Below are 24,469 nucleotides of genomic sequence, written 5' to 3'. Positions count from 1 at the left end.
AACTGCAGGCAACAACAGCTCGCAGGCGGCGTGAAGAGCAAGTCGGCCTTCAACCTGCCAAGTCGGGCGAGCCGTTGGCGGGGTTCACGGCGTTGAGGCAGGTGGTGGTAGAATGGAGGGGGCTTGGTGGGCGGGAGATCTCGGGGGAGGGGGAGAGGGTGCTGGTTGTGGTGATTGGAGGGGCACGCTTCGGTATCCTCTTCCTGTTGAGCCGGCTGGCCGGCTCAAGTGGCGGAGCAGGGTTGACGGACACCTCTTTGCCACCCTTCGTGCTGCTCTCCCTTCAGCCCGTAGGTGGCGATGCACTTGACGAGCACCCCTTCCTGCCACGTGGTTGGCGAAGCCGCCTTGCCCTGAGGGTTTCAGGGGGTTTGGGGCATGAAACACTGGTCACCTGAGCGTGCATCTCCGCCCACCTTCTTTCGCCACAGCACTCCTGACACGCCCCGAGCTGCAGGAAAAGCTTAGCATCCCGGCTAGGCTGCAAAGCGGGTTGGGAAACGGCAGAGGGGCAAGCGGATGTGGTTGGGCGCTTCGACGAATCACCGAATCACTCTTGGTATCCAGGCCAACCAAGCTTCATTTGTTTACTACCCCTGAAATCCGTTTGCACAGGGAAAAGGATTCAATCAGTATCAAGCCAATAATCTCTTTCTTGGTATTGACTAACAGTACATATCTCGAAAAACGTACAACTACCATAGCGCGCTTGACGGAGATGCTACGATGATCCATATCACAGTTTCTGAGGGGCAAGACAGTTTTATAGCTTGCAATCTACTTTATATCGCAATTATCAGACACGATCCGCGGGACCTGGTCTCTTAGATCAGAACAGGCGATAGCCAGCTTGGTTGAGATATAGCGAACACTGCGACGAGATCTGACAACTCGGATACAGGAACAGCTAATCATACACGCGGATGTTCACATGCTGCATGCAGCCTGAGCGATATCTAGTTGTCTCTGCCAGCCGTTACTCGATGATATATTTGCAACACCGGCAAAACCACGAAGGACACGGCCTTTACAAGTGTACCTAACCAGCCGTCCAAGTCGATATGCTGTTGATAGTCTTCGTCAGCAGGGAACCTCCACATGAAAGAAAGGGCCACGCGAAGATCGAACTCGGGAGTATGCTCACCGGCATGCTGCTGCCCCCGCTTTTCCGAACCCACGCGAAAGCTCGAGGGATCATCGCTGCCTCGTACTCCTTGCAAGCTGCGCGCACCTCGAGTGTGGTTGGCGAGTGGGCTAGCGAATGGAGCCGCAGCAGTTGTGGAAGGAGGTCGGCGCAGTCAGACAGCGCTTGATTTCCTCCTTGGCCGCTGTGGGAGACCGTCGTCAGCAACTCGTGGAAGTATTAGGCGCTTGCCTCGGCAGGTGAGGATGGGTGTGAATTTTGTTTGCGTCTCTCTGCCGCTCACAAAAGAACCCTGCCAAGAATCGACTCTCATCCCCCGCGATCGAGATGATAGAACGTACCGGTTGGGCTGCATAGCATGAATTGCATCTCCACAAAGCCATACGCGGGGATGTCCTTGCCCGTCGTTTCCACGTCTCTGGACGTCCCCACGCCACCCCAGGCTTGGCTGGGTGCTCGCGCTGAGCATGGTGACGTGCACGCCGGGTGCTTCAGCGTCGTTCTCGCCAACGCGAAGCATCCGATGGCTGGCGTATCACACGGATCGTCAGCAAGCCGGCAAACGGCCTTATTGGGGGTAGGAGGTTCTTTTCTCACAACTCGGGAGCCCAATGTTTGATGAGGTCCAGACACAGCTGTCTCCGGTCCCTGATTTCCTCGGGCTTCTGAAAAGGGACCATTTCCACGGGGGCGTTCAAGCCCCAGTAGAATGATGCGCCCTCCTCGTCGTAGGATATCACTTTCGTGCCGTCCTTCGAGGCGTTTTGATTACGGAAATCTTCAGGGAGATAGACTTCCGGGACGTTAGCACACATTCGTGTGGTGGCAGTCGGGCGGGAGTTCAGGAAAGGTGGACATACGGGCGTAGTACAGCGAAATGCCCTTTGAAAAGACTATGATGGGGCCTTTCTGGAGATGCTCAGGCAGCTCGAGCATGCGTTCACGAGGGAGCTTGCCCTTCGACAAGAACGACCAATGCGACTTGAGAGGGACGAGATTGTCGAGACCCAGTTGGTGATTGATCTAGCAGTTCAGTTAGTTAAACCGAAGAATGTCTCGATCGTAGGGGACCAAGGGGCGGCCACTTACCCTCGATCGACTTCCGTCCGCGCCGATGAGCACGTCGCAGATATCCGAGGACCCGTCCTTGAAATGCACCTTGACCTTCTCCGCGCCCTCGTCCACGCGAATGATCTCGTAGCGCGAGAATTCGCGCCGGTACTGGACCCGTTTGGCCGCCTTGACCGGCTCCATGAGAAGGTCCCGTAGCACGACGCGGTTGATGGCCGAGGATTTCGTGTAGGACGGCACCTTTGAGAAATCGACCAACTGCTCGAACTTCGAAGTGTACAGCGCCGGCGCGGTCTGGTGGGTGCCGGAGGACTTTCCGAGCTTGCGCATGATGGCTTCAGTGCGTGACTGTGTCAGGCACGCGGCGAAACCTCTCAGCGCTCCCTCGCCAAGTCGAATCTGGTACCCTTCGTACTTGGCGGTCTCGGAGTCTCGTTCGTATAGGACGAAGTCGACGCCGTTGTTTAAGAGACCGTTAGCGAGCAGGGGCCCCGAAAGACCGCCTCCAATGATGATGACTCGGAAGCCCGCCATGTCGTAGCCTTGCTGGAGGATATGCAATGGTGGCCGTCAAGGGAAGTGCACAGGTTCTTTGCCGCTCGTTCACTGGGCTCGTCAGGGTTTCCATGGTTAAGTATACCCCACACCCACGGCCGTCATACTGCCCGTATGAAGTTCCGGTTTATGTGGTGGAATACCTCTGTGGGGTTGCCGGTGGTGTACCGTGTTGCTGGTAAGCAGACGGGAAGCTGCCGGCGGGGGTTGCCTGGGGGTTGCCGGCGGGGTCAAGTGCTCCAGGGGCCTGGGGCGTTGAGCCTGCCGATCGCTCATCCGTGGAGCTGAAAGACATTCTGTCTGTAGCGAGCAACTGCCCGAAGGCGATGGTGGAAGAGTGGAGATTTTCCGCTGCCTCTGTTCTTTTTTGGAACTCGGGTAGCCGAACTTTGGGGATTCGCCAACCATTCACCTCTGCTTTGCTTGCACTTTGAATTCGGTTCGGGTATACAGATCATAGAGGCCTGATGAGAATCAAGACGCAAATTCTCTGTCAAAAGCGTTTCTCGAAGCTATGGTCTCGAGAGGAAGCAGAGATCATCAGATGTCCACTCTCCCCGTCTATCTCACAACACTCCTGCGAGGAATTAAACATTGCTGTCTTCGCTAGAGGTCCAGCACGACGCACTTCGCCGGCTCTAAGTCCAAGATGGTCGAACTCGTTTCTCGCTCCACAGTCTCGGTAGCAGCCGTCGTGTCCACGCGGACTGGCGCGATGCAGCTAAGTAAATCAGATGTCAGCTCGTTCTCCTCTGCCTCCCCTGGTTTCGATGGAGAGACTGCGCCACGTTACCTCTCATCGTGTAAGCACCAGATGACCTGCCTCGGCTGCCCCAACCACCGGACGAGCTTGGACGCAAACTGGGCGGCCGACCCCGCGAAACGGTCTGCCGTCCAGGTTGGCTCGCCCGGCGATCGCCAGGATCGCAATCTGGGGCTTCGGCTCGATGCTCTTCAGGATGCCCTCGTAGCCGCCTAGGTGCGCGCTCCAGAGCAGCGCCTTGCCGTCGATGATAAAGTTGTACATGAGCTGGCCGCCGTCGCAATGCGAGAACACGTGCTTCTCGCGGTCGTCGACGTAGTCGCAGAACGACCTCATCCCATCGTCCATTTGCTCCGCCGGGACCACGTCGCGCAGTCTCAGCAGGCCGTATTTCATGCCGAGCGTGATGTCCAGCGTGCTCGCGTACGGCTCGTCATCCGTGTAGACGACCCCGGTGTCCATGATCTGCGGGTGAGGAAACGGCACAAAGGCATGGAGGGATGGCCAGACGTGGACGGAGAGCGCAGCGAGACTGTGGTGCGGGTACGGCGGCCGGCCCGGCGGCCACGCAGCCAGGGGCACCTCGCCCCGTTGCGCCCGGAGGCGAACTTCCCGCGTAAACAGCGGCAGTCTCTCGCCCCCTTGGACGGGGAGCAGCTGCTCCTCTGGCACGCCGGCCTTTCGCAAGCAGTTGATCGCCTCGCAGTTCGCGATCACCATCGCGCCCGTCCGAATCGCGATGCGGTCGGCCCCGGGAAGACTGTGCGGGTTGTGAGAGTCATTGATTAGCCACGGGCACGGGGTCATCAACCGGCGCTCCGGGTTCGAGCTGGGGCCATAGTTACTGGTCGAAGTGGGCGTGAGAGATGATGATGTAGTCCGCTTCCGTCACATCGTCGACTGCGAGATACTTGGGCAGGACCGAAGGTCTATCCAGCCATGAATCAAGGAATATCGTGACACCCTTGGTTCGGAGTCTGAAGGTTGTACATCCTATCAGTGGAAGTTAGCGCTGTGCCTTCCGCCAAAGTGCTTTGGGCCTCTGTATTGTACCAAAGTATTCCAAGGTGGTAGATGTAGACTCCATATTGGATGGCGGCTTCGCTACGGCTGTCGGCCTGTTGTGTGGACTCGTTCCCTTTCCTGGAACCATGCCGGGCCCCGGCCAGGGCCGTAAGGAGCTGGGCTTGTTCTTAATGCATGATGAGAAGCGGCGCACCGGGTTGTGTGGGGATCCCGGCGGGGTTTGCGGCGGGAACACACCCCCTTGGAAGAAGCCATGCTCAACGACAACAAGGATAGGTAGGTTCCGATCAACAGCCGTTTCTCTCTGCCGATGTTTGCGGGGAGAAAATCCGGGGCCCCGCATGTTCCTCGGGCCCGGGGTAGCTGCGCAGGACCGCACTATCGGTTTCGTGGCCCTGCCAACGAACATGACCCCGGAGTATTCCGATCAAATGATTACCCCTATCCTTCTTCAAGTTCCCGGATGCCGTGCTTGTTCGCGAAAGTCGGCCGATCCACTGCTTCCACCCTGCTTCGTGTCTTGCTCTGTTTCTAGTCTAAGTGATAGGGGACCCGGGTCTGCTCTTGCAGTTCAAGGCGGAGAAAATCAATAAAAGCAGCATGCCAATGGTTCTGTAGTGTTGAGCACTAAATTCGACGGAGGAAATGCATTGCACAGGTCAAGAGCAAACGCTGGTTCTTCTAGATTCAATCTCCTTGCCCGTGTTCTTCCTTGTCCCCTTCTCCCTTCCCCTTCTCCTTCACATGTTTGTTTCTTTGTAATACCCAAGCACTCTGGACTCACAAGTTGGAAAACTTGAGCCGAGGCCCCGAGCCCCTGAACCCGGCGGTGAAATTGTCAATGACCTCAACGTCCTCCTTACTCATAGTATCATCCGGGGTGAAATCAAACCGGGCCGTCAACATAGCCAACGCCAGCGTGAGCTCGGCGTACGCTAAACTGTGTCATCTAAGCACGCTGCCCTGCCCGGACGCAAGGGGTTATGTATTCGGAACTTACTTTATTCCCAAACATTGCCTCACCCCTTTTGAGAAAGTCACTAGATATTTGTCAAGTTCTTTTGCTCCCGGCTCGAGCCACCGCTCTGGGCGGAACTCTCGGGCGTCGGCGCCCCATATCTTCTCGTCGAAATGGACCGTGTACGCGGAAATACCGACGACGGTCTACCGATGATTTTGCTCAGCGCATTGGGGGGAAAGAGAAGCGAGCCTTGGTTGGTAGGATACGTACCCCAGGGGGAATAACCTGCCCGTCGACCGTAAGCGGGCCCGCACCCGGTCGTGGCGGAGGAACCACGCGAGGCAAGCGGCCGGGCACTGCCATTGCGAAGCGAAGTGCTTCTTTCACGCAAGCAGACTGCCCAGGTCAGACTGCTCAACGGCAAAACTCGTGTGGAGTGTTGGTAATAGAACTCACCAGATACGGGAGCTGCTCGAGAGAGGTCAGATCGTAATCCGCGGCCGTCTCGAGCTTGGCCTGGCGAATCTCATTCTCCAGGGCCGTATGCGCCTGTTGGTTGCGGGCTAACTGGTGCAAGGCAACAGCAAGCGTGGTTGCGGTGGTGTCGGAGCCTGCTACGAGGAGATCAACGGCCTCTATGACCATCTCCTCGTCGGGAAGCTCGGAGAGCGCCTCCAAGACGACCTCATGTTCGAATGGCTTTCCCGTAGCCTTTGCATGCTTGAACCGCGCCACGGTAGATCGGATTACCTCGAGGAAGGATACTGTCAGCACAACGCCCGACAGAGCGGTCTCGGAGTGTTTCTGCCTGTACCGTACCTTCATGAACCGTGCGAAGTGCGAGACTGGCCCCCCTATCCATGCTGCGAGGGCTGGCGGAATCATGCCCGCAGCCCGCCGAGCGAGGGGGATGTACATGAAGTCCCAGATCGACTCAGCGACCAGGTTGAATACATGGAGATAATCTGCGGCGAAGTCGTTCGCTTTTGCGTCATCCATCAGGTTGAAAGACTGCCCTAAGGAGAGGTCCGAGATGATATCCACCGTCATGCATCTGGGCATAGATCAGCAAGGGAACTCTAACCGAGGCAATCGCCAGGGTCTCCAGCACACACCTGGCGGCATTGTAGAAGTTCACAGGGCCCTCATTTGCCTTGGCTGATATCAGGTCACACAGCGCCTCTACCTTGGCGGACAGAAGTCGCTGCATGCCACGGATGGACGCCTTGGAAAAGAATCTGCCGAGGGCCTTGCGTCTTTGTCGGTGCCGGTCGCGGTCCCGCTCCAGGAACAGCGAAGGAACGGTTCCGAAGGCGTCATAGAAGTGCGCATGTTTGGCAAAGGAGTGGCCCTGGGAGTACACGGTGTGGTAGAGGGTCGAGTCGGACAGGTGAAGCTCATTAGGGCCGATTCGGAGGGCTCGCGTATCTGTGAATGGCCCGGAGGCTATAAGCGCCAACTGCGCAACACACACATACACACACACTGGGCAGGGACACATACTGTACTTTCGATGCAGCTGCTCCAGGATCTCTTCTGGCCGACCGGTCTTGGCCACCGAATAGAGCCACCATTCTGAAAGCGCCGCTCGACGGGGGCCGCGGAACGAGGCTAACGGATGGAGATATAAGAGGTATACGGCCCGCAGCACCAAGGACGCGAGGGCGACCGCCAGGAATAGGACCCCCGGGCGTTCCCGCGCAAGAGACATCGCCCGGGACAACAAATCGTGATGGAACATTTTGCAGTAGCTAGTTGGGGGTTTCCCAGATGAATAGGCGAGCTCAACGCCCACTGTTTTAACAGAAAGACGTCACGGAAGTCATGAATCATGAAAGGGCGGGGAGGGGCCCGGCGTTCTAGGTTGTTATTTGAATGGCAATGGACCGGCTCCCCACTGAGCCCAGTTTTTGTAGTTCATCTTCGCTCGCCACCCGCGGAGCCTCGAGTTTCAACTTGTAGCTCCTTTACCGTGGTTGGGTGCAAAGCACTTGGCTCCCGGAAAGGGGACTCGGGACGCGGAGCGCGTGCGCCGACAGCGCGGTAGCGAATTGCCTGTTTGCCGATGGGAATGCGGGGTATGGGGTAACTGCATTGATCTACAGTATTCCATACAGATTACAGTTTACTTGTGGGCTTGCAAGTGAATGTGGACGGAGTACTCGTGGGTCCAAGGGAGCGTGTCGGCTGCGGTGGGGGTGGGGAGCCGATGGCGGAGACATCACCATCACGCCGGCCCGTTGAGGTTCGGGGGTCACGCGACAACGTGAACATGTGCCCACGAACCTCGGTGTATCATCACGGGGAAAGAGGGTGGGAAGGGAAGGAGGGCTACGGAGCTGGCATCATGGCCCTTTAGGCTTAGCGTCTCAGGGGCGGAATGTCATCCACCCACCTCTCCACCATGGCACCGATGCTCCACCACATCCGTGATCCGCATCAGCCTGCATCCCACAGCTTCTCGATGACCGGTCGGTCCATGCCAGGAGCTGCGGGAAGGGCCACTTGTTTCCCTCTCGTGCTCGCACATACTGTGTAATGCCGCCCCGCGCCGAATCACTCTCCTGCGGGCATTGCGGGGAGACGTTCCAGCGCAAGGAGCACCGCAACCGCCATCTGCTCCGGCACTCCGGCGCGAAGCCGTTTCACTGTAGCGCGTGCTCCAAAGCGTTCCCGCGAAGGTAAGAGAGAGCAAGCCCCTAAGCAGGGCAATTGAGCCCCCCTACATCCGCTTTCCTTTCTTTTTCCCCTGATGGGCGCCTTGTCTGAACTCTGAAGGGACTCTCTGCTCCGCCACTGGGGGACGCATCACGCTCATGCCGACTGGCCCGAGCATCCGCGACGCGCTCAGCTGGCATGCGTGCGCTGTGCCAGGCTGAAGCAGCGCTGCGACGGCGGACTGCCCTGTTCCCGATGTGTCCGGCGGGGTCATGGCTGCGAGTACCGGCGGGGCGGGCCGTCCGGCGAGGCCGGTGCCGCATTGGTCACTCCCCCGGCCGTCGTGGATGACGACTCGGATGGAGGTAAGATACACGCACGTCCCCAAGATGCTGCGGCGGCTTCGAACGAAATTGATGAGAACCTTTGTGCAGGCCAGACTCGTGATGACTGTCAGACGGAGGAACCCCGCGCAGAGAACGCTGATGTGAACGCGCACCCGGTTCTAAACTCTCCTCGGCGAGTGTTGCAGTATTCGGATTCATCGTCGGTGGTGGCTCATGCCCCTACGCCTTCGTCGGGTGATTTACTGGGCGTGTCAACTGGCCTCGATCCGCCCACCTCTTCCTCCACGCTTGATGGACTGGCCTGGGGTTCGGATTCGTGGTCCTTCGGACTTGGCGGTCACGACCCTTGGACGCTGGGGTTAGACCTGGTAGACCCGATGATCATGGGATTCCCGTTCTTGTCGACAGCCACAGAGCTGGGGATGTTCGGCCACCACCAGGTCGGCATCTCTAGTTTCGAACCCACCGGCCAATGGTACCAACCGCAAGATGGCGGTGGGCCAGCTTCAATCCACATGTCGATTCAAACCGAAGATAGCTCTGGGAGCCCGGCTTCCCACCCCCATCCACACCGCCAGCAGCTTGGGGACCGCCGCCAGAGCCCCGCGCACAAGAGGGCGCCTTGTCCGGAGTTTCCCGCCGCTTCTCCGGATCAACTCTACGTAGCTGAGGCCGAGCTCTTTGGTCACATCTATCGGGTTCCCGGCCGCGCCATTGAAGACATACGCGCCTTCTACTACCGCGAGCGGGAGTGCGATTCGTGCCGGTTCATCAGCACCGAGCTCCTCCACGCCTTCGTCGAGCTCTACCTGGAATACTTCGATCCCAAGTTTCCGTTCCTGCACCCTTCCAGGCTGAGAGACGACAACTTGCCGTGGATCCTGCTCACCGCCGTCGCGGCTGTGGGGAGCCAATACTCCGAGGTCCGGGATGCCTGCGAATACGGGTTGGTGTTGCGAGAGCTGCTGGACAGGGCGATCAAGATTCACGTAGGTTTCGGCACTTTCGATATCTGTTGCTTCCTTCTCCCTCCTTAATCGCAACTGACCTGGGCTCCAGATTCCGCCACGATCAAAGTGGACCGGCCCCTTTCTCCCGCAGAGTCTCTTTCTGCGCCACGTCCTCCACTTCTTCGCCGGTACCAAGATGGGCCTCGTCACGTCGCAGTTTGAGAGAAGCGCGCTCGTCAGCGGGCTGCGCGCCTTGACATCGCACCACGAGCGGGGCGAATGCGTTGACCGTGCGGTCACTCAAAAGCCACATGACGAATGGCAAGCGTGGCTGTCGGCGGAGTCAAATAGACGCCTCATATATTGCGTGCACGGTAAGCTTGTGGAAACTCGAATCATTCCCCGGTTACTAACATTGATCGGATGGCAGCGTTGGAATGTCTCGGCTACGTCTTCTTGGACCAGCCACCCCTCTTCAACATCACCGACTTCGTTCACGAGCCACCTTGCGACCCCGCACTCTGGCAATGTCAGAGCGCTGAAGAGTGGCGGAGTAAATTTACTGGCGGCTCGGGCACGGCTGCTCGTCAGCGTGTCCTCGATCCAGTCCGCGACTCGCGTGAGGACTCCCTACTCGGGGTCACTGCCACCTCGTCACCACCGGATCACTTTAGACGGAGGATCCGCGTGCTGGAACTTTACGTAGATGACCGGCTGCGCAGCCGTCAATCGCGTTCGTCGAGGATGTTACGGTCGATATTTTCGAATCCAGGCGAGCCGGACGATGAACGCGCTGGGCCCCTGCCGCCATCAAGCGTACCCCTGTCGCCCAGGGATTCTCCGGACGAGAGATCGTTCGTAGATGAAACCATCGACACGGAGGCGTACACCCATCTTGGTAGCCGACACCCAACAACAGACCTGGTTGTCCACGTACTAGCCATCTTGAGGCTCGTCCCACTCGCGACGCTATACCGTGCCACCGGCTGGCAAACGGACCAGGCCGGGATGGCAAGGGCAAAAGCGCACATGGGGCGGTTCTTCCACCGCGACCGCGCCGGGGCACGCAAGTGTCTCTGGCACGCGGCCGTCATCTTCTCCGAGCTCCGCAACGCCCGGCGCTTTGCCTGCTACGACGCCCTAAATCTGTGCGTCTCCGTGTGCTACATCTGGCTGTACGCGCATCTCGCTCCAGGGCCGCCGCGGGATCGGGATCGGGATCGATCGCAGCAGCCCGAGGGAGCGAGTCCGAGCGCGCCGCAGCAGCGAGGCACGGTGATAGGGCTGGACAAGCTGGCGGAGAGGCGGGACGTGGAGAAGTGGATAGCGTCCGGCGCCGAGGCGGAAATCTATATCACGGGTGTTGGTCGCCTGCGAGGCCCCAACAGCCAGGCGATCCTCCTCGGCGATGCCACGAAGACCTTGATGAACCAGGCCGCCTGGCGGCCGTTATGCCGAGGTCTGGCAAGAGCCTTTACGCAGCTGAAGCGTGGCGAACTTCCGGACCTGGGTCCAGAGGAAGGTGGAGAGAACTGAGGAGACGGCTGTTCGACGGCCTGGTTGCGATTGTCTAAGGTACGCTGTTTGACCGCGGTAGAGAGAGGTGAGATTGGTGTCATAAAGAGTGGGCAATCCGCCGGAGTATGATTGACCGTTCATGCCGAGCGGCATGGAGCTGAGGATTAGTCTGTTGGAACCACTATACTGGCACAAGGGTTGCAAGCCACTGAGCAACTGAACAGGCAAATGTAATGTAAGGTATTCAATTTGGGGGTGTGTGTCTGTGTCACTGCAGGAGAAAAGGCCCCGTAGATAGCTCTATAATCCTACCTAGCCGTTAACGAAGTGAAGCTATCGCGGGGTGTGTTTCTCTGTAATTGAAACATGAGAAGTCTATTGTGTGGTAGTGTATCCATAGGCAGTTATGATTTGGCTTCAATCTGTCACCACCTAACCACGTATATTGACCGTCCTCCTCATCCTCAAATGGCTGCTAGACGGCTCCTTTTTGCTTCAGGTTGCCTCCCTACACACAGATGCCGAGCTATTCCCCGAGGGCAAGAGGAAAGGTGGGGATTTTCGCAGCCCTCTTGTTTTTTTTTTTTTTTTTTTTCCTTCTTTGCCCTCGGGTAAAAGCACCTTTCGCCAATGAAAATCCCCATTTTTCCTTTCGCCCTTGGGTACGCTAGATGCCATTTAGTTACACTGATCTGTTGCTTGGTTGCGCCCATCTGAGACTGAGGGTTTCGAGCATTTGGACCCACTTTCGCCCTGTGCTTGCAAACACAATGGCATAACCAACGCCAACATTGTCAAAGATAAGCCTTATCACAAAGTAGCACCAAATGCACGCCTAGAAGATAAAAGCTCGCATGTCGCGGAGGTAGAGAGAGGGTCATGCGGGCTGCCAAGGATCTGTATCAGAGAAGTAGACGCTGTATAACTAACCGGCTCTGAGTTGAAATCATAATATGGTCTGCGAGCATGGGTTCTGCGTCTCCCCGCCGCCGAGCCACTACACATGACAACCTCCCGTCCCTTTTCTTCTTTTGCTATTTTGCAATTCCTCGTGCATTCACCAACTCATCTTTACCCCCTCACGACCCTACCCAACAACCGGCCCATACGCCCGCGCGCCATGTTCCTCTCCCGCCTGCGCGTGTGCCTCTCTCGACCAAAATGGCTCCCCACCTGGCGCCTGCCACGCTACCTCGCCGCCATCCCGCCCCCCGCTCTGCGCCTGATCGGCCTGCTGGTCCTCGCCAACGTCGTCGTCTGGGCCGTCGCCGGCATTGTCCTGCGTACGTTGCCCTTCCTACCCCCTACAAAACCAACCCCTTTGCCACCTCCCTCCCAACCCCCCTCCCCAACCCCTATCCCACCTTCCCCGCGCGGTGAACGACTGACAAAAAAAACTAAATCCCCCAGACTCCCACCCCGCCCTCATCACCCCCGCCGCGCTGGCCTACACGCTCGGCCTCCGCCACGCCCTCGACGCCGACCACATCGCGGCCATCGACCTGACCACGCGCCGCCTGATCGCCACCGGCGGCGGCGCCGGCGGCAGTGACCACAAGCAGCGGCGGCCCGTCGCCGTGGGGACCTTCTTCAGCCTCGGCCACTCGACCGTCGTGCTGGCCACGTGCGTGGCGGTGGCGGCCACGGCGGGCGCGCTGCGCGAGCGGTTCGGCGGGTTCCAGCGCGTCGGCGGGATCATTGGGACGAGCGTGTCGGCGGCGTTCCTGCTGCTGCTGTGTCTCGGTAATGGGTGGGTGCTCTGGCGGTTGGTGGGGAGGTTGAGGGGCTTGTTGAGGGAGCGCCGGCGGGAAAGGGATGGAGGGGTGGATGGCCCGGAGAGCGTGGTTCGCGAGGGCGAGGGGGACGGTGCTGGGGAGGAACAAGAGGAGGAGGAGGAGCAGCGGCGGCATGTGGCGGCGCTGCAGCTGGATGGGCCCGGGTTCATGGCGCACGTGTTCCGGAAGCTGTTCAGGATGGTGGATCGGCCGTGGAAGATGTTTCCGCTGGGGATTCTGTTCGGGCTGGGGTTTGATACCAGCTCGGAGATTGCCATTCTGGGCATCGCGAGCATCCAGGCCGCGCAGGGGACGAGCATGTGGGTGATTTTGATTTTTCCGGTTCTGTTTACAGGTGCGTGCCACCCACCGCCTGCCTTATTGCTGAGGAGATGCTCCCCGTGTGGAGGCCAAGACTGACCCTGCGCAGCTGGCATGTGCCTGCTGGACACGGCTGACGGCGCCCTGATGATGGCCCTGTACACCTCCAAAGCCTTCTCCAGGGACCCTGTCGCCATCCTGTACTACTCCATCGTGCTGACCGGCATCACCGTGTTTGTCTCGGCCTTCATCGGCATCATCCAGATCTTGTCGCTGGTGCAGAACGTGGCCAAGCCTGAGGGCAGGTTCTGGGACGGCGTCAGCGCCATCGGCGACAACTACGACATCATCGGTGGTTGTATCTGCGGCATCTTCCTGCTCGTCGGTGTGGGCTCGGTGTTTGTGTACCGACCGTGGCGGAGGCGGATGGAGAGGCGAGCTGCTCTGGGGCCATGGGCGGCCGAGCGGAGCTCGACGCCGATTCCTGAGCCTGAGGGCCCTGACGAGACTCCTCGTGTTCCCGGGTGCGGGACAGAGGTTTGAGACCGAGATAGAATGCAGTCTTGAAATCTAAACTTGCCCCGTCGCAGTCGACCCCAGTAAAATGACTACACAGTTCCAGTAGAATGACTAGACGCGAAGGTGTGGCCCGTGCGCCACCATCAAAATTCTCCACTGTAGCGCGCATCACCACGCCGCCCCACGGTAAGTACCTAGGTACAGTACCGGAGTCACGCGTCACTCCCAACGACAAAAGCGACTACCACAAAGCAACCCTCAATTGCTTGCCTAATACTAGGCCAAACTACGAAAGAAAATCCTCTATTTAAAGCTCCTCGACAGGGCTTCAACATTGAGCATTTACGATACGTATATCCTGTAGGCGTATAGGCGTTTTCTATGGTGATGCATTGGCTAGGGGCTATGTCGACTTGTGCTCCCCGATTTTGGTGGCTGGATCTTAAAGAGGTCCCGCCAAGACTAATTTCGGCCAATTGTCGGCAATGTTTTTACAGCGTCAGTACCCCGCCAAGACCGCCAAGGGGTTTGCACTATCGCCATGGGTTAGCCACGGGTTAGTTCACCGGGGGTGCGGGGGGCGGCGCCAGCCCCCCGCTGGTTAGGGTGAGGGTTATAGTTAGGGTGAGGATCAAGGTTAGGATGAGGGTTAACTTCGTTTTCTTTTTTTTTGATTTGGTTGAGGTTTCGTAAAGTTGTTGCAACGAGTCTTTACGATTGTTCGTCGTTGATGTCGTTGATGTTGCTCGACGTCGTCGCGGCCCCGCTTACCCCTTGGCGATTTGTAAATACTTGTACGCGGCAGTCTCCGAAATTAGTCTTGGCGGGACCTCTTTAAGGATAACCTTTTGGTGGTGGCGCACGGGCCACCCTGACGCGTGTAGTCATTCTACTGGAACTGTGTAGTCATTTTACTGGGGTCGCGTCGCAGTAATCAACTAACTGACTGCTGGTATTTTCGCAGGTGCGATGGGAGATCAATTATGATGGGAGATCGGATTACCCAAGGGCTGAAGAAAAAGTGGGGATTTTCGTCGCCCTCTCTCCGAGAAGGAAAGAGAGGCACTTTCAACCGGACAACCATAGATAACCCTAACCTACGAGACCTTGGCTGTGCCACGCCCCAGCAAGTGGTGAAGCGAAGCTGGCCGAAGCGATAGCTCGCCTTGCCTACCTAGGTAAGGGCGTAGTTCAGCCACAACGCCACACCACCACGACGTCGCCAACATTCTCAATAGCGTCTACAACACTATATTTTCGAACTATGTCAAGTAGCCATTAATGTTTCTATATCTTCTATAAGCTGACAACAAAGTTAGAGCCTAGTTATCACCACTTTATAGAGGTATAGAATTGACACTGTAGTAGAGATGTCTTAAAAGGGGAAAGCTTTAGCCTAATACGGTAAGGCTTGGTGTGGCATCCAATCCACGCACGAGAAACTCTGTCGAAAAGGCCTGGTAAATGAAGCAAAGCCTCCGACTTCGCTTACACTGTGTACAAACTCTGTCGAAAAGGCCTGGTAAATGAAGCAAAGCCTCCGACTTCGCTTACACTGTGTACACAGTACCTAGCGCAAGGTCTCGTCTTGAAGCTTCGCTTCAATAAGAAATTTTATAAATATATATATATATATATATATATCCCTAACCCTATTTTAAACTAACTAAAGTTAGATTTTGAAATAAAGAGCCATTGTATTAAAAATATATCCTCTTAAAGTTTTATCAACTTTAGTTAAGTAGTTGCTAAGATATTTGAAGTTTAATCTTGCACTAACAGAGTTTGGTGTAAGTTGGTGTGTCGGAGATAATCCGGCGATTTTGTACCGCTGCGAAAATCCCCGCTTTTTTTTCCTTCAGCCCTCGGGTATTGGTGATCGAGAACCGCAAGAAACGGTGGCTTCCACCGAGTTGGTGGCTGGTGGCTGGTGGCTGGTGATGGCGGTGGCTGTGACTGTGGCTGGTATTCTCGGCGCTATCGGGGGGCTGAGCGCCTGGATCGGGCGCCAGGCTCCATTTCCCAAACTCATCACAGCCTATGGCGTGCGGAGAAAGCGAGGTGACGAACGCGACAGTCGACGAGCATCTACCGATGGCACGGCTGCTCAGCGCAGACGCGGTCCTTATCGGACGTCTCTCCTCCTACACCATCATAAAGGAATTGCACAGGGCGGCCGATGAAGGGGCGGTGTACCTCGCCAGGCAAGTTCCCGCGGCGTCGCTGCCTAGGGTGTCTGCTGAGTGCTGACCATCCCGGATGCAGGAACCGGAGCGGCGAGAAGTGCATCGTCAAGAGCATCAGGGGCCACTGGCGCCTACAAAATGAAGCTGACGTCCTCAAGCGCTACCAGTCCGAGACCCCTTTCCTCCGCCCTCTTGTCGACGAGATCTGCGAGCCGGCCGATCCGCCCTCCATCGTTCTCCGGTACCTGGACAGCGACGTGCTGACCGAGTCGAACAAGAAGAGGCTGTCGCGCCCCGAGATCAAGCAGGTAGCCCGGTGCGTCTTGGAGGCTCTCCGTGTGCTACATAGAGATGGTATGGTCCACACAGGTAGGTTCCCCCTCGCCCCGGCCGCCGACGTTTGCTGAACCATCTAGATGTCAAGCTGGATAATATATTCGTCAACCACGGCCAGGACGGCCAGCGCTTCTCCGAGGTCCAACTCGGCGACTGCGGAGGCGTAGTATCCCAGCAGTCCTCGTTCGCGAGGGAAGGGCACGTTATCGGCGCCGGCTTCACCCGCAGCCCCGAGGCCACGTTCCAGCTGCCCTGGAACACCGCGACTGACATATGGTCGTTCGGTACCGCGGTAAGATGGCCCCGTCCCGCGACATCCCCTCCCCCGCTAATCCACCCTAGATGCTCAGCCTCTTGCTCGGCGGCGGCTATCACCTGTTCAACCCCAAGGTTGAAGGGGTTGACCCGGAAGACGACGCTTACGAGTTCACCGTCCTGAAGCGGATCCACAAGTTCTTCGGCCCGTATCCGCGATCCTATAGCGACTTCAACGACCCGGGAACCATGACCATCATTGACTTCATCAACGGTCAGGGGCCTCCAGCGAAGCCGTTCGCTAGGGCGGGCCCGAGGGAGATCCCCCCGGCCGATAAGGAGTTCATTCTAAAGATTATGAAGCTGGACCCACGTGACAGACCGACGGCGGAGGAGCTACTCGGGGACACATGGTTCACGGAGGAATCGCCGGACACCCGGGACCCGCTTCCCGGGGAGGCTGGGGAGGCTGGGCAGCCCGAGGTGAAGCAGCATGGAGAGGAATGACCCGGAACCTAGGGCATTGCTAAGGCCAGGGGTGTGATGAGTTTGATTATAGCTCACCAGTTATCTCGGTGCGTCCCCAAAGAATCGTCTGTGCATGTAATGAGCTTGATTACGGCCCACTGTGTATCTAACAAAAGTCCGCACTACCACAACCTCCTCCGATGACTCTGATCTGCCGGGTGCGCCTCGGCCGTAGTGGCCCAGAGGTGTCACTTGCTGGTAGAAAGATGAACCGACTTGATGAAGTTCCCGCTGCTGTCCATGCAGACCGCGGTGATATGCGAGCTGGCATCGGAAGCGCTTGTGTGGTCGCCCTCACTAGCTGTCGGTTAGCAGACGTCCTGCGGATTCGGATCTCGATGGCATTACCGTAGGATGACCTCGGCCGTGTTGGTGGGGAGGACCGATTCGTTAGCCACCACCGCTTCCTCCAACGGTGCCTTCATCGCGTCCGCAGCGAAGTCGGGCCTCTCCCAGGCTGTGGTCTTGGTCGCGGCGGAGAGTACCAGCCTCTTCCCGCCGGGGGTAACGACGTGCCCGAGTACCTTCTTGGCGATAACCCTGTTGAACGACATTGTGCCGGCGATGGGATGACGAGCGTGAGCGAAGATAGAGTAGGACTAAGATTGGCTGCGAGTCTTGGGCTTGATGGTTAGGGATGGAAAGTTGCTGCGTCGGGTCTCATAGATCTCGGTGTCGGGAGAACGGGGCCTTTTATCTTCATCTCCTGCGACTATAACCGCCCATCTTGCTGTTGAGGAACGCCAAGGGCGTTGGCCTCCAGGTTGGCGCGTATGAGTTCGTGAGCCAGCTTGGGAATCGAGCGACTCGTGGCGGACTTTTCTGGCGACCGGCTTGAGCCGCCCAGCGCTGGCCGCCCGTTCCCCGTCCACGAGAAGCATCCAGCCCTGGCCGATACGTAACTGCACTTCGAATCGCGGCCTTGCTCTCGCGTCTACGCGCTCGTTCCATGCTCAACCTCGGCGAGGCGCGCGAGGCAATGGATACAGACCGCGTCCTGAGGCCAGGCGGCTGAGACGGCGACATGATTGGACTTGGTACGACGCTCAGCCCGTGACATGATTGAGAGTGGGTAATCAGTGCCGCGTGTGTGTGCACATTCCCATAGTGCTAAGTTTGAACCAGGGGTGATGGATAACGTTAGATCAGTGGTTTGAGTCCCGCAGAGGTACGCTCTTATTTGGAGCCACTGTACCCGATGCAAGAACACCAACAAGGTGACGGTGATCCTTTGCTCAGAGTTGGGCATTGAAACAAATTGACAGCCAGTCGCCTGCAGGAATAAGCGCCCTGGGATAGCGATGACAGCCGCTCCCACCTTCTTCCCACAGGCATTTCCAGCCAGGATGTGAGACGGCTCTCTCTCTCGATCGGCTGTGGCGGGCTTCATGTGGGGTAGCTGAATAGCAGGTTGCGGTTGTTGCGAAAAGAACGATTCTTTCGGTGGGGGCACTGCATGGAATTTCGGCGGCCTTGATGCTTGCGTTGATGCAGTACTGTGTACGGCTACCTCAGGTACCTGAGAAGTTATTGGGCTAATGGTACCATAGCGCGCTTGGGGGGGGGGGGGTGGTTGTCGACATGGTCTCCACTGCCATGTTGGAGCATTTGGAGAATGTTCAATGTCCTAAAATCATTGCTATAAACGTCGCCGAGACGAAATTATCCTACCTCTTAGAGCACGATGTAGTTGAGAGAACATCCTTTAGCGTAATGTATTTAAGAGAAGGGATCATTTGCAAGAGAAAATAGGTATTTCAGGTCGAAGGTTACTTGCGGAAGGAGGAATCAACAACGTACGTTCTCTCCTGGGGGAATTAGGTATTTCCATCGGTCTCTCGGATTGTCCCTGGCCACGGAGACGGGCCCCAGGACCATTTCGGCAACCCCCCGTGGCGCGCTATGGTAAGTGTTCAGTACCTTAGGTTATCGGCCTGAAACACGGCCTACCACACTGCCTGTGGCCAATCAGAGCGCCTATCGTAATCCGAGTCCACGCTGTTCAAAGGCGGGTCGTCGTTAAAGAGGTCCCGCCAAGACTAATTTCGGAAATTGCCGCTTACAAGTATTTACAATCGCCATAGGGTGAGCAGGGCCGCAACAACTTCGAGCAACATCAACAACGAAGAATCGCAAAGACTCGTCGCAACAACTTTGCGAAACCTCAACCAAATCGAAAAAAAAAGAAAACGAAGTTAACCTATATCCTAACCTTTACCTATATCCTAACCTTGACCTAAACCTTAACTAGTAGGGGGCTAGCGCCGTCCCTGTACCCCTAGCGAACTAACCGCTTGGCGATAGTGTGAACGCCTTGGCGATCAGGATTATGTAAAAACGTTGTAAAAACATTGCCGACAATTGGCCGAAATTAGTCTTGGCGGGACCTCTTTAACGTCTACCCAAAGCTTTGGGTCTTTGGCGCCCTCTTGGAAGGTATGTACTGTACACTACGCTGGGCAACAGTGGAGACTGGGTGTTTCAGGCCACTGTTGGCTGGTTTGGGCAGCCAAGCAACCATCCCACGGACCACCCACCAACCACCTCAATCAATTCAAGCCAGTCTGCCACTGTTCCTCAGCGCTGTGGGAAAACTGGGGCAGACATTCCATAGCGCGCCACGGGGGGTTGTCGACATTGTGGCACAATTGCTACGCAATGCGTTGATTGATTGATTGATTCTCGATGATGGTGGTGGAATCTCCACCCTTGCGTCTGTCTGCATAAGTACATGTTTGCGTCACTCTGGGCTGTGGGGCTGTAACGGATGCCCCTGCCCTGGTAATGATGCCTTAGATGCCTTGTGGGAAGTGCTTCCCACAGACATCGTCTCCACTACCATCTTGGAGTACGAATTAGATCACATAGTCGTAGGACAATGTCCAATTCTCTAAAATCATCGCTATAAAAGTCGTCTAGACGAAATTCTCCTACCTCTTAGAGCACAATATAGTTGAAAGAGTATCCCTCAGGATAAGAGAGGGTCTTTAAACGAAGGGATCATTTTCAAGAAGAAATATTTTCGGTGGGAGGTTATTCCTGGAAGGAGAGTTGAACGTACGTTCTCCTCCGAGGTAAAATATTTCGGTCTGAGGGACTGTCCCTGACCAAGGAGACGGGCGCCATGACCATTTCGACAACCACCCGTGGCGCGCTATGGTTGATACACACAAACTACCTACCTAGTATAGCATTACATCTTTGCAGGGAAAACCGAGAACGAAAGGAAAGAGTCTGAGTGCTAAGGTAAGCTAAATCGGTAACGTTCCTTCACCGGTTGAACGTGTAACGTTAGTTTCCGTAGGACTTTTGGGGCGTCGTGCGGTTGCCATGGTTCGCCTTGGGGATCAATACTCGAGACAGACGAAACATCCTTGTACTGTAAACATCAACATAAAGTCAAACTCAAGAGAAGACTACCCACTTTTGATTAGCAGCTCTAGTTAGCATCTACGTCCATCGTTACTGTGACAGTACGCAGTATGTCATCAAGAAATTAGTCCCGCGATGTCTTCCGGGCCCAGCCGTCGGCAACCGCTGATGATCAATCCCAACCCCCCTGGCCGCTCATGGTTTCCTCGGCTGTCCTGCCACAATGAAAGAACGAGAAATATGGGTACCATGCCGCCGGTCCCGACGGGCTACCACCGCCACGAACAGAGCAGAAAATAGTGTGTAATGTAAAGATTGTACGTGTTGAGCACCAGCAGCGGAATGGTGTGGTACCACGGGAAGCCCGTGAGGATGCGGTAGGTGACGATGGCGACGACGCCGCCGACGGTGGCGATGGTCCACAGCCAGCAGAGGATGCGCATGTTGCGGTACTTGTTGCTCTTGTGGGCCTTCTTGTCGCCGGACGCGGCCCACAGCAGCTCGATGCCGAACAGGCGGTCCTTGATGGCCGTCAGGTACGCGTACGACTGCACCACCATGACGTGCTGCACGTTGAGGCCGTACTTGGCCTTGGCCCAGAAGCGGAAGACCAGCGAGCCGTAGACGATGGACGGGATCGCGAACGCCAGGTTGTAGTACTTGAACCACTCTGGGCGGAACGACAAAAGGAGCGTGCCCGGGATGGGCGAGATGAAGATGCCGAGCGAGACGGCCGAGTAGTAGAGAAGACCTGGGATACAACACAAAGTCAGCGGGCGTTTTCTTTTTGTGGCGCAGTCCTTGTGAAGGAGTTTACCGCAGAGATAGCAGATCTTCTGCATGAGCGTCAGATTCGACACCCAAAAGTGCTTGGTGGTGAGCAGCGTCGTGCTGCCGCGCGCCCAGCGCATCTGTTGCGAGAAGAAGGAGCGTGGCGTGTTGGGGCAGATGCCCGTTGCCAGACACAGCGGCACATATTTGACCTTCCAGCCGCGGTCAACAGCCCCGAAACTGTAGACCGTCAGTCAGTCCCCTCGGGGAACCGCCACATCAACCCCATCCCACGCAACAGGAGCTGGCCCAACTCAATACTTACCCGGTGTGAACGTCCTCCGAAAAACCAATCTCGGCGGTCCCGCCAACGTCCACCAGCGCCGCCCGCCGGTAGACAGCATTGCTGCCGACGCAGATCGAGGCGCCCCAGCGGTTCCTGTTGACCTGCACGACGCGGTAGAAGAGCTCCTGCGTGGCGCCGGCGCCCTGCTCGACCCAGGTCTGCTCGTCGGTGACGCGGAAGAACTGCGGGCTCTGCACGATGGCCGTCCGGTCGTCGGCCAGGTGCTCGACGACCAGCTCGCGCAGGAAGTCGGGCCGGGGGCAGAAGTCGGCGTCGAAGATGGCGAAGAAGTCGCCCTGCGTGCGCGCGAACGCCCACCGCAGGTTGCCCGCCTTGCGCAGCCGCGGCCGGTCGCCGCGCACGATGTACTCGAACCCGTAGCTGCGCGCCAGGTCGCGCACCGCCGCCTGGTCGCCGTCGTCGAGCACGTACACGCGCAGCTTGGCGGCCGGCCAGTCGAGCTTGACGATGTGCTGGTACGTGTTCTCCAGGATCTCGAGCGGCTCCGAGCAGCACGGCAGGTAGACGTCGACGGTCGGGGCCGTGTCCTCGTTTATGGGATACTGCTGGACGATCTGCTGGTGCGTCGTGTAATCCCAGTCGCGGCCGACGACGCCCACGAAGTACGAGATGATGAGGTAGATGTTGAGGAACGCCACGAAGACGCCGTACCAGTAAAATATGGGCGCCGATATCGCGAACAGCCACATGCCCGCCGATAAAGTCAGAAAGGAGAAGACTCCGAACACGTACAGCGGGATGCGGTTGGTGCTCAGGTACTTCAGCTTCTCGTCGTCGGTGGGGCTGGTGGGCAAGACGAGGCCTGGTTCTTCGCGCGGGCAGTACGTCCTCCGGAGGGCTTCGTAGCTGCGTCGAAGAAGGTTGCCGCTCTTTTTGAAGCCGCCGGCGGCTGCTGCTGTTCGCTTTTCTGGCGCGGCGGCGAGGGCGACAGGGGCAGCATGCCCGCGTTCGACATCCTCGTCTGAGCTGGGGAGGCAGTCTGCCTTCTCGTTCATGATCCCCTCTTGCGGAGGAAGGGGTGTCTTCTTCCTCGTCAGAACTGAGTACCAATGGGTCAGGGATGGCTTCATACAATTGCGTCTCCATCATGCACAGGAACTGTCGGCAGAGTCCTTGCCGGAGCGGGAGCTGGCGGAGATGGCTGGTCCTGAAGTGACACGTTAACCTCCTTGCCCAGCGACCCATGGTGGATGGACAACGAACAACGGACGTTCTTGAGCCCGTACCGGGCGACGATGCCTCGGACGGGTCCCTGAACGGATCGTGAGTCTCACGGCTCCAAGGCCTGCCCTGGAACGAACCCGGCGTTGTAGGCCGAGAGGGGGTAAGGAGCGGCGGTGCCATCCTGGGCTGATCGTAAGGGTGGCCCTCAGGGGGGAACCACAGGAGCTTCGTTGCTGACCCAGCCAAAGGGGTCACTGAGGGCAGGCTTTGGGGGTTACCGCTGGCGGGATGCAGTCAGAAGTGTGCGACAAGCTCTGACAGCCGCCAGGCATATATGAAGCCGACGGGACCACCAAGCTACATGGCCAATCTGCCGGTCAGGTTACCAGGAATTCGCGGTGACGTCGAGCGTCTCGGTGGTATGCCGGCGCCGGCTGCTCAATGATCTGCCCGGGGAGAAAGGAGCATTGATCCGATGACAAGGACCTAGTTCGGCCGGCAGTCTATGACGAGGAGAGATGATCGCATGGCTAAGACAACCCATGGCGGCTTTGACACAACGGAACACATGATTTGAAGAATGAAACCACAGTCTGAGCGCAACGTCTTGCCCGGCTCGCCGGATGGATGAGACGAAAAAGAAAAAGTCCGAATCAAAATCACATGTACTGTACACTCCTTCCCAATGCAGGTACGCCCTCCCCGGTATTCGGGGAGGTAGACGGGTAAGGGCTTGATTAGAGGATGAATAGCAAGACACCAGCAATCCCGCTGATCGGCACGCCATGCAGCCACGGCCCATTCCGGCGTCCCGCAGCCGACGGAGGGCAAGAGGTCGGTATCTGTCCGAAGCTGAGCGTTGGGGCAGGTCCGACCAACACGTTTACGTGGTAGTTCGAGACCGCGAAGCTGACGTTCCCTTCCGCATGGTACCCTTCGGTGCCAAAGCTGATGAGCCCCAGGTACGAGCCGGCAGATACTAGGCCGGTCCACCAGAGATACTGGATCAGGGGCGATATCTCGGCTGCGAAGCTGGTCTCATTGGACTCGGCCGCCCAGGTGTAGACGTTCGTGCCTCTCTGGTTCGTGCCCTTGTGCAGGGTGCTGGAGGGGGGTGGGGGGTTGGTCAGCCAACGCTCGGGATGCTGGACGGGCCATCGCCCGGGCCGGGTCCACGTTACAATTCAGTGTGGCCGGCGGTGACCTTGGCGAGGAACGCATCGCCGTCGTCGTACCCCAGCGGCTCCGCGTACCCGACCCTTCCCAGCCAGACCATGATTTCCGTCTCGGCTTCGGTCTCGTTCTGCGAGCTGGCAGCATTGCGATCTGCAAAGATGTCGAACGCCGCATTGGCCGAGGCATCGAGCTTCGCCAAGCCGGAAGAGTCAAGACCAGGCACAGACAGTGGCGTCGATCCCGGGCCCATGGCCCATTGCACCGAGAGTGTCAGTGCCGATATGTTGGCGAAAGCCACCGGCAGGGCGGGGTCTGTGAACTTCACGTGGGGGTACGAGTGGACAGACCCTGGGTCCGAGGACCACTTCCAGGTCGCGTCGAAGGTTGGCGGTGAGTCCCGGACCTGCCAGCGCTCCGTTAGTCTCGGTGGTAATTGCGGATGGGAAGGCCGGCGGCCGATCACTCACCGCGATACAGGAAAAACCTTGACTGTCTGCGTTCCACGCGTTGGGGACGTCTATGGCCGTGTGCGTTAACGTCTCGGGCAACCTAACCAACACAATACCTCGCCTGAAGGTGTCTTACAGGTGAAGTCGCCGTCAGCGCTAGTGTAGCTACCATCGTCGCAGAGCTTGGCATCGTACTTGCCAACGGCCCCTCGAAGCCACAGGGCGAGAACGGGAAGCGCGGAAATTGGGTACCGCAT

General features: G+C 57.6%; 8 protein-coding genes across 8 annotated transcripts; 3 read left to right on the top strand and 5 right to left on the bottom strand.

The window, feature by feature from the left end:
• Positions 1–1,039: 1,039 nt before the first annotated feature.
• THITE_2053969 (uncharacterized protein) lies at positions 1,040–2,749 on the bottom strand (the record flags this gene model as incomplete). Its single annotated transcript, XM_003655374.1, has 5 exons — positions 1,040–1,328; positions 1,486–1,671; positions 1,745–1,937; positions 2,005–2,167; positions 2,234–2,749. The coding sequence occupies 5 exons, from the start codon at positions 2,747–2,749 to the stop codon at positions 1,040–1,042; spliced, it is 1,347 nt and encodes a 448-aa protein (XP_003655422.1).
• An 812-nt stretch (positions 2,750–3,561) lies between these two features.
• On the bottom strand, positions 3,562–4,293 carry THITE_2119095 (uncharacterized protein). The gene has a single exon (XM_003655373.1). The coding sequence runs from the start codon at positions 4,251–4,253 to the stop codon at positions 3,567–3,569; it is 687 nt and encodes a 228-aa protein (XP_003655421.1). The 5' UTR covers positions 4,254–4,293; the 3' UTR covers positions 3,562–3,566.
• Positions 4,294–5,339: 1,046 nt separating this feature from the next.
• THITE_43879 (uncharacterized protein) lies at positions 5,340–7,231 on the bottom strand (the record flags this gene model as incomplete). The annotated part of the gene is made up of 7 exons (XM_003655372.1): positions 5,340–5,499; positions 5,560–5,723; positions 5,791–5,916; positions 5,977–6,270; positions 6,340–6,574; positions 6,636–6,948; positions 7,024–7,231. The coding sequence occupies 7 exons, from the start codon at positions 7,229–7,231 to the stop codon at positions 5,340–5,342; spliced, it is 1,500 nt and encodes a 499-aa protein (XP_003655420.1).
• An 827-nt stretch (positions 7,232–8,058) lies between these two features.
• On the top strand, positions 8,059–11,011 carry THITE_113789 (uncharacterized protein; the record flags this gene model as incomplete). The annotated part of the gene is made up of 5 exons (XM_003655371.1): positions 8,059–8,201; positions 8,299–8,543; positions 8,613–9,514; positions 9,585–9,849; positions 9,906–11,011. The coding sequence occupies 5 exons, from the start codon at positions 8,059–8,061 to the stop codon at positions 11,009–11,011; spliced, it is 2,661 nt and encodes an 886-aa protein (XP_003655419.1).
• Positions 11,012–11,881: 870 nt separating this feature from the next.
• THITE_2119090 (uncharacterized protein) lies at positions 11,882–13,695 on the top strand. Its single transcript, XM_003655370.1, has 3 exons — positions 11,882–12,276; positions 12,404–13,123; positions 13,199–13,695. The coding sequence occupies exons 1-3, from the start codon at positions 12,114–12,116 to the stop codon at positions 13,630–13,632; spliced, it is 1,317 nt and encodes a 438-aa protein (XP_003655418.1). The 5' UTR covers positions 11,882–12,113; the 3' UTR covers positions 13,633–13,695.
• Positions 13,696–15,567: 1,872 nt separating this feature from the next.
• Positions 15,568–17,080, top strand: THITE_2119087 (uncharacterized protein). Its single transcript, XM_003655369.1, has 3 exons — positions 15,568–16,163; positions 16,211–16,422; positions 16,473–17,080. The coding sequence occupies exons 1-3, from the start codon at positions 15,788–15,790 to the stop codon at positions 16,890–16,892; spliced, it is 1,008 nt and encodes a 335-aa protein (XP_003655417.1). The 5' UTR covers positions 15,568–15,787; the 3' UTR covers positions 16,893–17,080.
• On the bottom strand, positions 17,081–17,783 carry THITE_2119083 (uncharacterized protein). Its single transcript, XM_003655368.1, has one exon. It carries the CDS (start codon positions 17,465–17,467, stop codon positions 17,258–17,260), a length of 210 nt encoding a protein of 69 aa, XP_003655416.1. The 5' UTR covers positions 17,468–17,783; the 3' UTR covers positions 17,081–17,257.
• Positions 17,784–20,204: 2,421 nt separating this feature from the next.
• THITE_121780 (glycosyltransferase family 2 protein) lies at positions 20,205–24,469 on the bottom strand (the record flags this gene model as incomplete). The annotated part of the gene is made up of 7 exons (XM_003655367.1): positions 20,205–20,292; positions 20,607–21,296; positions 21,382–22,462; positions 22,623–22,773; positions 23,490–23,691; positions 23,769–24,127; positions 24,329–24,469. 7 exons carry the CDS (start codon positions 24,467–24,469, stop codon positions 20,205–20,207), a joined length of 2,712 nt encoding a protein of 903 aa, XP_003655415.1.

Source organism: Thermothielavioides terrestris, chromosome 4 (genome assembly GCF_000226115.1).
Source record: "Thermothielavioides terrestris NRRL 8126 chromosome 4, complete sequence".
Classification (NCBI taxonomy): Eukaryota; Fungi; Ascomycota; class Sordariomycetes; order Sordariales; family Chaetomiaceae; genus Thermothielavioides; species Thermothielavioides terrestris.
This window is presented reverse-complemented; position numbering and strand designations above follow the sequence as displayed.